This window comes from Aspergillus chevalieri, chromosome 8 (genome assembly GCF_016861735.1).
Source record: "Aspergillus chevalieri M1 DNA, chromosome 8, nearly complete sequence".
Lineage (NCBI taxonomy): Eukaryota > Fungi > Ascomycota > Eurotiomycetes > Eurotiales > Aspergillaceae > Aspergillus > Aspergillus chevalieri.
In genome coordinates, this window is record NC_057369.1 from 2205208 (window position 1) to 2219644 (window position 14437).

Below are 14437 nucleotides of genomic sequence, written 5' to 3' on the forward strand. Positions count from 1 at the left end.
CTATATACAGTGACTGCCTTTGCTCTATTCCATACTAATGATAAAAGACAGAGCAACGCTGAAAGTCTTTGATGGAGACATTCACAGCTCCTCTCCTTTGACCTCAAAGAAATACAGGTCATTGTATTCCTCCCTTTCAGCGCTCAACATGGCCTGCTGCAAAGACTTTGGACCCTGCAATGCCATCAACGCAAAGTGTCCACCAACTGTTGGACGAGCTCGACACAGAACTGGGACACCAGGGGTATTCCCTAGGGCAGAGGTGGCAATATACCGATCTGAAAAAGGCCAGTTGTGCTGGCCATTTGTCATGAATGCCCACAAATCATCGACAAACTCATCGCGCGTACTCTTGTCAAACGTACCCGCCAGCCACATGTTCCAGTCAGATTTCGCCCAATCCTGCCGGTTGTCCAGAGGAACGCCGTATTCGGAGCGAACGGACTTGAAGAACGTGTTTGACATCTCGTATGCGGCTTTGGGGAAGGTTCCAAGATTGAAAAGCACGTCGGGATAGATATTGTATGGGATCTTCCAGGAGTCAGGCTGTTCTGGGTATTGCAGCACGAAATGGGTCTTCTTGCTGTCTGTCCCAAGACCCTGGTTGAAGAATAGCGTGGCCCGCTCGTCACCAATGATAGAATATTCCTTGAGCCCAGTCAATTCCCCGAAAGCCTTCAGACCGACTGCAGCTTTAATGGCAAGGTTGGTCTCATTCGCAAGAGGCCCGGCTGCGTCATTCGAAGACAGCTGCTCCGCAATGTTGACGCTATTGTCGACGAGATAGTCCGCATACGGCTGGATCACGTCCTGGTATCGACTCGTCCAGTTCGTGTCGCCTGTCGCTTGCACATAAGCGAGAGCAAGAACCATTAGGTTGCCGCATTCTTCAATGGGCATCGGCTCCGCTTTCTGGTCATCATGGCCTGTCGCATTCGGATAGTGCGCACCCATGTCGTGGATGGTGTATGGCCAACGCCAGCGGCCAGCAGCAAGGTACCGCATCATCGGCTCGAGCAACAATCGGATATAGTCCGGGTCCAGAACGTAGTAGATGGGGAAAGCGGGCATAATAACATCCACCGTGTTGAGATTTCCATTGCTAGAGAGCTCTTTGATGAAAGCCAGCACATCATGAGGATCCTTTGTGTCGTCCGGGATGGTGACATCGATGGCTCCATACGCCTGACGCGTGGACAAAGTGACGATGTCTGCGTATTTCTGACCAGCGGCCTTCTTAGCTTGCGCAGTCATTGCCGAATCTAGAATTTGTGATTCTGCCAGTGCACCCGGATAATCGTCCAAAAAATGTGATACAGCCTGAGACGTCAACGGATAATTGGCTCGGTAGTATCCTGTATAAGCCTTGCCCAGATAGCTGATTGCTTGTTCTCGCACGTAGCCGACTGCGAAGTTCACCGACTGTTGGCCTGTAACCTTTCCCAAATCATGGGCCAAAGCGACAATACCCCCACGAAACCATGGCCCGTCATTTCCAGCCAGCTTCCCGTTTCTCACAAACTGGGAGCGCAGCTCTCCCCGTTTACCTGAGCCCGCAGAAAGTGTGGATGAGGAAGTCGGGCGCGAGGCCAAGATCGCTTGTCCCCAAGTAGCCATGTCACTATCCTCAGCATACAGAGAAGCATTTTCCACAGCCAGAGAGTATATGGCCGTTGATCCTGATTGTTCGAAGCTTCGTACCGTACCGCTTGGTTTTCCGGTCCACCTCCCGTCGATACTCGAATAGATCTGGATATCATTCGAGGAAGCTCCCGCCACCGATACGGTCAAATAGCCTAAATACCCCCGATTAGTACCACTATGATGGAGTCCGATAATCAAGATACATACTGAACGGAAGCGACTGCCGCAAATAATCCGAAGGCGACACTGGCGAAAAGAAGTCCAATGTAAAAACCACCTTTCCAGCAGAAAGCGTGAACACCGAATGGGTTGCCGTATATTCCGCGCTCCGCACAACCGCCGGGCGAATATTGGTATCCCCTGGGTTCTTCACGCTCATCAAGCTGTATGCCTGGCCATCGACACGGGCCATCACGGACCAAGTGAGACTCTGGCCGGCCCAGAACTGCGGCTCTGCATATGGTAGCGTTTGGACCTGGTCGCTGGGCATCCATGCTGAGAGGTACGGGCTCCGGACGGCGAGAGGATAGGAAGGAGGTTGGGCTGGTTGATGGGTGACTAGACGGCGCTGTTCAGCACCGGAGAAGAGCGAGAGGGCCATTGCAAATAGGGATCCCAGGCCCAGGGTATCTGGTAGCTTGAGTTGCATTTTGACCATGCAGATACTTTAGTATGAACACGAAGCAGTATGTTACGATCAGGGACGAAGATAATAATGGACTGACAGTCGCGATGAAACGATGCCGTGGAGAAACGACCGATCGATGGCGTCATAGGCAGAGGATCAGACGGCAATGGTCTACGGACGCGTGTCGCCTAGACGGCCTAGAATTTATTGATGTTCCTGAATAGGTCTTGATGACAAAAATGAAGATAATTGAATGCCATAATGAACATTGGCGCTCCGTACCTGATCGTGCCTTGTTATGATCTGGGGAATGCGGGGATAGTGCGGAGTGACCCAGCTCCATACTAGCAGTATCTGTGTACAGACTATACCATCTAGGTAGCTTGCAGAAATAGCAATGCCTCAATGGAGAGCTTAGACAGAGTTGAGTTGAAAACCAAAACGTTTCAAAAGTCTATCATTGCCTATACTACTCCGCTGCTATTTATAGACAAACCTATACTCAAAACTGAATCACAGCTGCGACTTTTCAATCCGCTTCCCACTCTCATCAAACTGAATCTGCCTGCCCGTCACCAAAGCCTCCTGCAAATATGCGCCAATCTCAACTGCCTTAACCGCATTGTTCAAGTTAATCGGCAACGGCGTGTTATCCAAGCAAGCGGCAGTGAACTCATTCGACTCCTGCACGAACGCAGGTCCAAACCGTCCCATAAAATTGTGAGGCACCTCGCGCGTAATACCAGCCGTGTGGTAGAGGTTGACGAAGTTCTTTTGTGGGTTGCCGTTAATCGTGAGCTTGCCCTCCGTGCCGATGACTTCAGTCGTGTCTTCCTGACCGTGCGCCATCATCCGCGTGCAATAGTAGTAGGCAATCTTGCCATTGTGGAACTCTATAATGCCAACGGCGTTGTCGAAATCGTTGTATTTGGCTAGCTCGGGCTGCACCGCGCGGAGGCCGTGGGCGGAGATGCTCTTGGGGACGGAGTCGTCACCGAAGAACCAGAGTGTCAGGTCAATGTCGTGGACGGACATGTCGACGAAGACACCGCCAGACCATGCGGCATATTCCACATAGAATCCGGAGGGGTCTAGTTTGTCGCAGGTCTGACTGCGGACGATGGCTGGGCGACCGATGAGGCCTTTGCTGGCTTTTTCATAGGCGTCGCGGTAGGATTCATCAAATCGTCGAGAGAAGCCACACATCACTTTCAGGTGAGGCTTTGATTGTGCCTTCCGGACAACTTGTCTGCACTATACAGGTAAAATAGTCAACATCCGTCATCCAATCGGGTAGGCAGGAGACATACCACTTCAACATCCGTAGACAACGGCTTCTCGCACAGAACATGCAAGTCTTTATCGATAGCCTGCATTGTCTCCTCTGCGTGCACCGATGTCGCGGTTCCAATGGCCACGGCTTGCAACCCGGGGTGCTCAAGCATCTTCAGGTAGTTGTCATACAAGGTGACTCCGTAAGGCTCCAGATTTTCCTTACCCCAAGCAAGCTCTGACTGATCCGGTGTGAAAGCAGCGACTAGGTCAGCCCGAGGAGTGCGGTGCAGGAAGTTGGTAGCATGGAGCTTTCCGACACGGCCTAAGCCTGCCATTCCAACCTTGAGCTTTTGAATTGCCATTGTAATGTCGTAGATCTAGTCAATTGAAGAAAAAATAGAAGTAGAGGAAGAATGGAAGATGAATTGAATGGATTGGGCGATCTGTATGTCTATAGAGAGGATTCCTCGAGAGCTTTATAGCTCCAGGACACCGCGGGGTTTCACGTCTTCTAGGCATTGTACTTCTTTGAATTGAGTTGAAGGTAAGATTTTCCACCCATGTTGCGGGCTATATCATGAAAGTGTATGTTTATCTGCATCGCCGTGGATCACTGTGTAATCTAGCATGGAGAGAGTTGCCGGCGGAATCGTTTCAAGAAAGTTGGAATGGAGAGACTTTCCCCGGTCGACTTCCCCACGCGGGGAATTTTTGCGGGGTACACTGTTGTCCTCTTTCCCACCGCTACAAGGAAACTCTTTCCATCCACCTTCATTCATGGCAACTGCTATATCGCCTAGCAATGCATTGTTAAGCCTCCGTCGACAATGAAAAGGAGAACTCGGCTGATCACTGGCTGGTAAGAGTCGCATTCCCCCTCTCCATGATCGCATGAAACGGTTAGTTAATCGGCAATTCAGCCAGCGATGTAGAAGTAAGTCATCCAACACTTTTACACCGATAACTATCTTCTCCCTCTTCTCCCACAAGGATTATACTCAGGTTTATTTTCCCCGATAGTTCGTCATTTCAAGTGTACGTATACGTACGGATGCCAGATTCCGTGTCGAATCCGATCTCACAAGGCCTCGCAGGCGACACCGATCTCCCGGCTTGCGCTCCTTGCAAAGATGCCGGGACTAATTGTGTGAGAAAAGTCAATGTGCGGTTTCGCAATGGATTGGATTTGGGGGAAGACCATGATGTCGCATTTCCGGAGAATAGGGCTTGGCCGCGTTTAACGGGATCCAGTAAGTTTTATTCCATCGCTTCCTTGAGCCGGGCTGAGTAGCATGCAGTCCACTTCCATGACGAGACTCTCGAGATCCAGCGTCTGTATACAGTCGAGGATTTTGAGACAGTATGGGAACAGCAAGAGATCACCAGTCATTCGCACGAGATCAATGCAAGGCGGACAATAGAAAGACTTGAAAGCCCTAGATCTCCAGAGCATCAGCCATTTCTGTCTGGGGTTCCTGAGTCTCGAAAAACGAACCTCCCTTCCGACATACTCCATACCCTTCATAATCCTTCATCCGTTGCAAGGCATCTGTCGGGAGAACATTCCGGCTTGCATCCTCCGGTCTCTGCGTTCACTGAGCGAGAGGCAATTCTTATGCGAAATTATATCGAAAACATGGCTCTATGGGTACGTAGATGCGCTCCGGAGCAGCAGTCGATGCAGATACAACTAACACGGAAAGGCGGATATCACTGATCCACAACGACATTTCGAGGTCGACGTACCTGTAAGAGCTGTCAAAGAACCAGTTTTGCGGTCTGCCATTTTTGCATTCTCATCTAGGCATATCGACAGGCAAAGGGCAGGGGATACAGCGGAGGCCTTACAATATCACAACCATTGTCTTCAAATGCTGATCCCGGCGCTTTCTGGTGCTCAGGAGAATATTACGGACGTAATTCTGGCTGCAGTAGCAATCCTCCGCGAACATGAAGAAATGGACTGTATGATCTCGACCCCTTGCTCTGGAAAGATATTCTAACAGTATCACAGGGGAAGACAACCAGTTCCACCTCACCGGAACAACACACATCCTCAACTCCGTCTCATCGTTCGGCTCGTCTGGCGGCTTAGGAGAAGCAGCTGCATGGCTTTGTCTTCGAGAAGACATTTATGTCTCGCTAACCGCGCAAAAGCCACTTCGAACGAACTTGCAAAATTTCATCCACTCGGACATATTCCAAAGAGATGATGATTTTGCCTGGGCCAGTCGCATGGTCTTCCTCTTGTGTAAGGTCCTCAAGTGCGCATTCACCTATGAAGCTTCCACAGCATATTTGGCGCTTGTACATGACGTCGAGCAGGAAGTGGAGGGATGGTTTAATACGAAACCGCATACGTTTAATCCCATCCGATTTATCCCACGTACACAGCGACGGGACCAGCGGTTCCCCGTTATTTGGATGTTGTTGCCAGTTCACGGTACGTATCACTGAATTTGTTGTGTTGCGTTCACGCCTGTTGACAGCGGTCTCAGTTATTGGTTTGCAATACTATCATGTCGCCAAGATTGTGCTTGCTGTTTCGGCTAGCCCAAGCCCTGCTGTGGGATATGAAAATTTGAAGCATTTGCGGAATATTGAGGTTTGTCGTCCATTTCACGATTCCTAATACTTTGTTTGCTAAAGATGTACGACCCTCTAGAGAACAATTCGGAATCACCTTCTAGTCGTGCTTGGCCTGGCAAGATCAAATACCAAAGCGGAGAATGCACTCTTCACAGCTCGCCATAGCTTAGTGTCTTGTAAGTCAGCTAAATTCCTCTCTGTTATTCTATGGACCTTCCCCTCCCAGTTTGCTGACGACTCAGGGGGCTGGGTCCTACGTAACAAATTCGACCAAGAAGCCGCGGAGATTCTTCTGCGGGACATGGAAGTGACCACCGGATGGAATATGACTGGGTTAATTCAGACCTTGAGAGAACAATGGAATGATGAAGATTCTAATCATTGACGCTTGGGCGTCGTCACATTTAATATGGGTGCAACTATAGGACCATTTATATGGCCAGTCAATATTTGCATAGCTGGCAATTAGCGCTCCTAGTTATTATCCAGATGTCTGTCATCCTCGGCTTGCTAAGTCCCTTGTTTCCTCGCTTGGCACTAATTGTATACTGCTATCCCACTGCTTTCGCGAATGATATTTTGCTTCGGTTTTGTGATTAAATCGTATAGAGCTCTACTCGCCACTCATAATTTGAAGCAGATAGCTATGGAAATGGTGAATTGAAGTATGTTGTTTGTGTTAGGGCTTTCATAATTAAGGGATACAGGCAGGATGACTGTGTCACGAGGTTTGATTGTCGTAGGTAAACAAGCCGATACTCAACTACCAAGCATAAGAAGGGGAAAAGTAGCGGAATGTTGCATTGTTCCGTGATCGTATCTATGCTCGATCTTGTTTTGAAACTAACTGTTCATGTAAACCCTCAAGACAATTATCTGCTCGAAAATTACTGGAATAGGTTTTCACTGGTCAGAAACAGTGACAAGTAGCCTGTCAGTCAGTCTATAAAGTCTATAAGAAGCGCATTGAAATCACTCGAAATCTCCCAACGGATCACACACAATCCCATTTGAAAACAAAAGCACTGCGCCGACCAGCAAGGTAAGTCGCAACAGAGTCCTGTCTTCTGAATATTCAATCATACTGACCAGTTAGCTTCAACCTCCAATAAATCAGTCACAATGACAGACATAGACCCCCTCTACCAAAGCGCCGAAGCCGGCAACCTCACCGACCTCTACTGGTACTGCCACGATACCTGAACGAACTGGTTGAAAAACACGACAAGACAGATAACATGAAACTGACATACACAATCCCGCATCCGGACGACTACAAACACTTCACCATTCTGCATGAAAGGGACTGGTACGTTGGTGGCGGACGGGTGTTCGCTACGGAGGACCTCCAGACTGTGAAGGGAAAGGTGGTCGATGCGAAGCGAGGCTATAATCGGACTTTGTTTGGTTTTGCGGGGAGGTTGAGGTGTGAGTTATTTTCGGTTTATTTGGTGAAGGTAAGACGCTGGAAGGAGGGCTGTTGAGTTTCAGGACGGATCAGGATGCTATTGAGGAGGCTGTTAAGCATATAGCGGATGTCTGGGAGAAGACCTATTGAGGTAGAGATGGGGTGGAGGCTTTTACCTCGAAGATCTTGCCCTGTTTTGCGTATGCGTTAGCATCGGAATGAGGTAGTTGAAATGGAGGAGAAACTTCTTTTACCCTGAACTATGCCACGTAGTTCACTAAGTCCGTCCTTTGGTAGGCCAGTAGTAGGAGGCACACAAAGAATAGAGAAGTATCCATAGCAAAAAAGGCTCAATATCTTGTGATAGTTGGATTGAATTCTCCAGACCTGTGCTCTATTCAAAGCCTACCAAGCTATCACTCTCTCACGGCATCCATTATTCCCAGTGTATTATTCTTGAATGTATAAGCTCAACAAAGAATATAATCCACTTAGTACTGGTCATACTTCCGGCATAGTCAGGCCTCTCTGGGCGACAGACAGTTGCTTATAGCGCTGGGCACTTGCCAGGAGCTCACATATGGGCGAGCCATATTGCTTTTTGGGACAATATTTGCTTCCACCAGCACCTGATCGGTCTTCTAATGCCGCATGAAGAAATGGGAAATTAGCGCCCGCAGAATAAGCCCCCCTCTTGCATGGTAGATTAGACGCAGTGACTGTAATCGCTGGGCCGGTCAGAAGGTCAAATTAGTCAATAGACTTGACCAAGAGGTATCTGCATGAAGAACAGCCCAATTTATTTGGAAAGCAGTAAAGAGGTCAGCATCAGAAGACAGGAATGGTTGGTTGGCTGCCACCGCACTAAACAGGGAAACAGTTTGCCGGTAATGATAAAGAATAGCTAAAGCAACCCAAACCAACAGATTCCATCATATAAAATCTTGACTGCGGCCCTTTTCTGTTTGTTAGTGAAGTTTGCTCTGTAGAACGCCCCCAATCGGAGCCATGAGTTCCCCGATGGTTGAACCATACTCCAGTCATCACGATCCCCAAAATACTACCCAATCTCATCCTGTATTTATCACAAAAGGGACTCACAGATCTTTTAGTTGCCGGAGTTTATGATTGGTTCCTTGCAAGTGTATCTAGCGCCCTGGGCCGTGTCGAGCCTGCCATACATGATAACCCTAAGACATTGAAGCTAAATGGACGCCATTTTAGACAACGTGATATTATATGCAGCTTCCCTGACGGTGTCACTTTGATATAGTTCTAGGACTGGAAAGAGCATGCCTAAGATGAATATGCTAAAAATGGTATCAAGAGCAAGTCCCGCGGGCCAGGAGAAAACTAGAAGAGCCTCATTAGCATCGCCTCGATACCATCACCGATATCTAGCTCACTATCAATCTCCAGCCAACATTCATCTCTACTCCAAAGACGATTTTCTTCTGACCAAGCCTGCCTATTCCTCAAACACCATGTCCAACCCAATACTGAACCTCAAGTCAGCAATTTAACACACCTGTTTGGCATCAATCAACTAATAAATAAGGCTTTTCTTCGCAGTATGCCGGAGAGACTCGAGGTCCTCTACGAGGGGGGCTTATTCAGGAACTTGGACTGTTGCGCTCGCAGCGGACTTGGAGAAGGTGTTGGGATCACTGAAAGGTGAGGATGAAGACCTGTGGCTGCAAATTAAGAGGCAGAATAATAGGCTCACGAAAGCCCTTGATCATATGAAGAGGTCATAGAAAATTAACCAGAACTCGGAGGTCTCTTTTGTGTTTATTTGTGTTTATTCGTTGCTTCAAACATGTCATGAATGAGGATTAGAATCCTCTGGTGTGGTATTGGGCTGGTCAACACTTCTAATCATTCAACATGGAATGATGAATGGCTGCTTATTATTATTATTATTATTATTATTATTATTATTATTATTATTAATTTGCTAGGTGTTCTGCCTCTATCTTAATCATACAGGTCTCCGTTGTTGGTTTTAGGCGATGCAGTTTCTAGCAAAGGGTCAGACATGACAAGAATAAGTCTATCTTGAAAGCAATTCACGTCCTATACAATTGAATCCTAATGAGTCATCATTGTGTATAATAACGGATAGTCCGTAAGTTCGTCAGCGGATAATTGAGAAGATATTTATTAAAAATTCAAGGCCAAATTTAAGGAAACTCATGCTATTGGAACAACTGGAAAGTGCAGATAACTCAACAAGGATCGACTGGCCTCGCCGTACTCGATTGCTTGGGTTGAGAGATAGTTCTATTCTTTTTCTTTTTATTTGGTCCTCATATGCATTCGTCAAGCTTTATGGCTGTGCGACTCCCTTCTTCAGTGACTTGGGCAGCCGGTATGCATATGTCAAATGGAACTGAAACCCAGAATCAAATGATACGCGCTTCCTGAACTCCAACATAGCCAACTAATCCAAAATTGTAGTCCTCAATGAAAGGGTTCGGTTTCTTTTATATCTTCAAGCATCGTGCTTGGACTCGAGAGAGTTCCTTTAGCTCCATGAGCTGTTTCGAGCATCATAGCCCTAACAAAGCACTGAAGTCTGATTCCATTGGTCCAATTTGTTTGCTACGAGTGTAAACCACGTGTTACAAAATGCGACTTCCTTGCAGCGCCACCATTGATGAGATGTCTTTTCAGTTTAGTTTGAAATATAGTGACTAGTAATAACATGCATAAGATGGTATCAGGAACAAATCCCGGTCACAAAAAAGCTATAAGAAGGCTGTCGCCGTCACTTGAAAACAAAACCATTTTCCAACTTGGATCACTTCTTAATCCTCTTTTCCAATTTCAACCACTCTTCCAGGCAAAGAAAACACACATTCTACATTATGCCCATCACATCCGCGGACGCCACGGAGCCTCAGGTAAGTCAAGTCAGCAAAGCAAAACTCTCGTCCAACAACTTGCTGATAAATATAAGGCCCTTCAAGTCATCCTAGACGGACTCAGGGAACTGTTTGAAAAGGCACAGGCAGGCGACGTAGGGTCGTGGGAGCATATGAATGGAGTGACGGAGGAACTATTGAAGGCGCTGGAGTTTAAAAAGGATGATGACCCTTGGTGGCATAATATGAAGCGAGCACATGCCAAGTCTAAAGAAGGACTTGAAGATCTTAAAAGGTCCTTAGGTGACGGAGCGGGAATTTGATATGCCTTTTGCATGAATGTGTGAGGTTGAATATGTTGTGGATGGGGAATTACAATTTGGCTGGCTCTATACTTTGAGGTAGTTATTTTGAAATGTGTACAGTTGCTTACTATCCATCAGCACTATCATTTAATGGAGTTCGTGGCTAAAATGTATTTGTAGAATTCTTACATTCGGACAATGATTCTTCCTCACTAGATTCGCTCTAATGATCTCACAGGTCTCTGCTTGCTCCTCGGACGATAGAGATTTCAGTAATAACTCAGAGGAAATGCGTGAGGATTCTCGTCCACCCCGGCAATTATTCCGATTCTGTACCACAATATTTCAAGAAGGAATTGTCATTGTTGTTTTGTTTGTATGGCTAGCGCGGCTCCATCGATAGCTGAGGTGGATTTTCACTCCAGACTAGACAGGAAGGTGCAGCGTGGCTGAGCGAGTACAACAGCTCGTACTCTATTGCTTGTCTGGGTTGGGGGTGTTTCTATTGTGGTATGTGGCTACTGGTAGTTTGGTACAGTACCACTCTACATGGAACATAAGCAACCTTTGCCAATGCTTATGTCAAATCCACTCGGCTGAGTCGGGATTGCAATCCAGGCATATGCCGCATACTTTATCTTCAGCATGAATTATGACCAACCAAGATATCGGAAGTTGACAGAAACATTGCCGCATAAAGAAAGTAACTCGTCAGCCCTCAAATCCCTGACCCTAGTTCCGCGCTTAGCGTGGAAATTGAAAGACCGAGTGGCTTTATCCGATTTACTGAGACTATTCTAGAGATGGCTACGGAGGTTGCTGGTTGAGGATAGCAGGCCCTGGTTTTGTCTTCGTGTATATATTTGTGTAACCAGATAACAACCCTATCTGGAGATCTGCCGCCACTCGGCCTATAGGGCTAACAGATACGTGTATGAACAATAATAATAACAACCCTATCTGAAGATAAACCTCCTTGCTTCTCTTAACATATTATGCGCGTGCTCCTGTATGTATGCTTCATGGTTTGGTTTGGAAAAGAATGAGCCGACATCTATGGTTGATAGGCAATCATTCGACAGCAATGAATGCAATGAAGTAGATATATTGTATAAGGAGTTTGTTAAAGAGCCATTTAGAATCAAAGAGCCAATCTCTTGACTATATCCAAGCCATACGCCCACAATATCTCTAGCTCACAAAATGGCCATAAGCAACGAGATAAGTCAATGAAGGTCTCTATTTCCGCATAGCACAATCGCTGATCGGTTCAGAAAACGAATCTCGAGTATATTCTCAACTTAAGCACCCCCAAACCCTCACCTCTCCTAGCAAGAGGAAATGTTGCCATTGCTCTACTAAGACGGCGCAGAATAAGCGAAATAAAGGAGCCTAGGGGTAGCTCATCAACATCTCCGACAAACCAAATGGTTGCATGTGTTGCTCGGAGCATGAATGTTGTTCTATTTTTATTCACCATGAACTGACAATGTATATACTTGGATCTAGTCCCGAGAATTGCTTACCATCTTCGCTCACCACTATATCTTTCTAAAAGTATTTTAATCAAAACTTATAGTATTCACCATATTCTCACGCCCAGGCAACAGCCCCGATAATTGTAGGAGTATTTTTGGTAAATCTTTCCCACCAAATCCCCACTGCATTCTCTACTAGGACCTCGCAAACGATAGCATCATGAGGTGCAATGGGAGGCCTCCATTGCTTGTCTACTTCGAACAATTCAGCGTTCAGCAAATGGTATCGGTCCTTGTCAGACTCACCGGTACTTACCTGGAGAAACGAATACTGGTAGCCGAGAAGCCGAGTGTCCGTGCGGCATTCAAGGAATTTGAAACGCTTCGGAAGCTGAGAAACAGATTGTATATTTTTGGTCCTGTCCTGGGCGATTCACACATATTCCTTCGATGCCGAGTCGGCTGGTGTGGACAGTAAAGGAGATCTGAGTCATTCCGGCGAATGCGATATGTTTTGCTTTGACGAAGAGGCAGCAGGGTCGGTGAAGTCGCCGTCGTGGAGGCGTGACTTTATTCTGAATCTGGCGTCGACCCAGTCGCTGTTTGGGGGTATGGTGCTTCGTGGAAGTAGGGCTCTGCGCCATGTCTCTTCCATGGGACGATGCACTTCCCGGACTGGAATGTCGTGTTGGTGCGTCAAATGGAAAAGAAAAGGGGAAATGTAAAGCCTATATCAGAAACCATGATTAAATTCTGTATATTGGCATATCTGATCTTAGATATGTATGAGGTCGGCACAGTGTTGTTGTTCAGGATCCAATTAGGCTCGCCTTTGGTTTCTGAGAATGCAATTTTTATTATACCTAGCTCATCACTTTTGACTGCAAGATATTTACACTGCTTGAGTCTATGCTCTATGCTCAGGACAGGGCGAGTTCTCCGATATCCCAAGAGGACACCGAGAGTCACAAAAGCCCGTCTATAAGCCAGTAAGAGCGGCATGTATGTACTTCCCAGGTCATTCCAGGATGATGATGTCGACATGTGCGGGAGGCCGTCGACCTGATCTGTGAGGTTGCGTATATACGTTTTGCCGTCAATAGTGATGAGATGAATTCGTATTTAGTCCGACTTCAGCGCTGTTTCGGTGACAGTAAATTGGTGCTTGGGATACTCGCAGAGGCCAGCTTCCAGTCTATCCAGTTGCGACGCGGTTCTCATAATGAAGAGTAAGTAATCAATGCCGTATCTTAGCACCATGAGCCAAATATCCCTTGGGAACCGACAAGATGGGTTTGCCTGTCCATGCAACACTCCCCATAAACTGTCCCAGACAAACACTATTTTCTGCTGCCAGATGGCCGGTGGCCTTGATACCGAGAATCGCTGGGTCAAGTAAAAAGCACCATGCTCACTTGCAGGCCCACGCGCCTCTATGACAAACGCCGGTTCGACAAGGTGCATCAAAAGGTACAATTGAGGGATAAAGAGTCCTTGGACAAGTGCCAAACATCTTGTATGCAGTAACCAGGCACTGGGCATATTCGACAGCTGGCTAATGTCGGTTATCACCTAAGGCGAAGATTCCCACTGTAATATCTTTTCAGCGGGTTTTGTCCTCCTGCCACTGAGGCGTCTCGTGAGCGAATTCGGCATATTCTGGCGCCAGCGCTAACACGCGGTAGGATGTCGGTTGGGTGATGTCGATTACTTCCCGGCATAGTGGGCATGTGCGATAATACAGGACATATCTTCTTGTCGCCATGTGGAAAAGTCGGTAGCAGTAGTAATATATGACAGGATTTACAGCGAGTTATCGGGCTTTTCAGTGGTTGTTTATCCCTGGTCGAAATACAAATCTGAGATCAAAGCGCTGATTAGTCTGCATTTGTTATCGCACATACAATGGCTATTCAACAGGAACAAAGACGTTATTCTGGAGGCGGATGGTTGATTTTCGATGCCTACGGTTGCTCTCCTTCTAGATGGCCTCTGACAGCCGGCACCAGGGCTAAAATTCCTACATCCACGGAGACACCAAATCACACAACTAGGAGACAATAAAAGACGGTTAGAACAACCACGGAACGAGTATTCAGAAATCAGTCACATTAGAATAAGATGTTACCACATTACACCGTGTTCTATGTACGAAACCTCTTGCTTTGGACTTGAAAAGGGAGGAAACTTTGTGCCTGTGCCTCCAACATCCCAGTTAGCAAGGGAACAGAAGGATATTGACG

At 47.0% G+C, this 14437-nt stretch overlaps 4 protein-coding genes across 4 annotated transcripts; 2 read left to right on the forward strand and 2 right to left on the reverse strand.

Annotated features, from left to right (window-relative positions):
• Positions 1 to 81: 81 nt before the first annotated feature.
• Positions 82 to 2293, reverse strand: ACHE_80755A (putative glutaminase; the record flags this gene model as incomplete). The annotated part of the gene is made up of 2 exons (XM_043284160.1): positions 82 to 1796; positions 1852 to 2293. The coding sequence occupies 2 exons, from the start codon at positions 2291 to 2293 to the stop codon at positions 82 to 84; spliced, it is 2157 nt and encodes a 718-aa protein (XP_043141368.1).
• Positions 2294 to 2785: 492 nt separating this feature from the next.
• Positions 2786 to 3909, reverse strand: ACHE_80756A (putative NAD binding Rossmann fold oxidoreductase; the record flags this gene model as incomplete). The annotated part of the gene is made up of 2 exons (XM_043284161.1): positions 2786 to 3526; positions 3583 to 3909. The coding sequence occupies 2 exons, from the start codon at positions 3907 to 3909 to the stop codon at positions 2786 to 2788; spliced, it is 1068 nt and encodes a 355-aa protein (XP_043141369.1).
• A 1253-nt stretch (positions 3910 to 5162) lies between these two features.
• Positions 5163 to 6521, forward strand: ACHE_80757S (uncharacterized protein; the record flags this gene model as incomplete). Its single annotated transcript, XM_043284162.1, has 6 exons — positions 5163 to 5195; positions 5251 to 5512; positions 5562 to 5990; positions 6046 to 6152; positions 6213 to 6312; positions 6379 to 6521. 6 exons carry the CDS (start codon positions 5163 to 5165, stop codon positions 6519 to 6521), a joined length of 1074 nt encoding a protein of 357 aa, XP_043141370.1.
• A 3893-nt stretch (positions 6522 to 10414) lies between these two features.
• Positions 10415 to 10734, forward strand: ACHE_80758S (uncharacterized protein; the record flags this gene model as incomplete). Its single annotated transcript, XM_043284164.1, has 2 exons — positions 10415 to 10450; positions 10507 to 10734. 2 exons carry the CDS (start codon positions 10415 to 10417, stop codon positions 10732 to 10734), a joined length of 264 nt encoding a protein of 87 aa, XP_043141371.1.
• Between the last annotated feature and the right edge of the window lie 3703 nt (positions 10735 to 14437).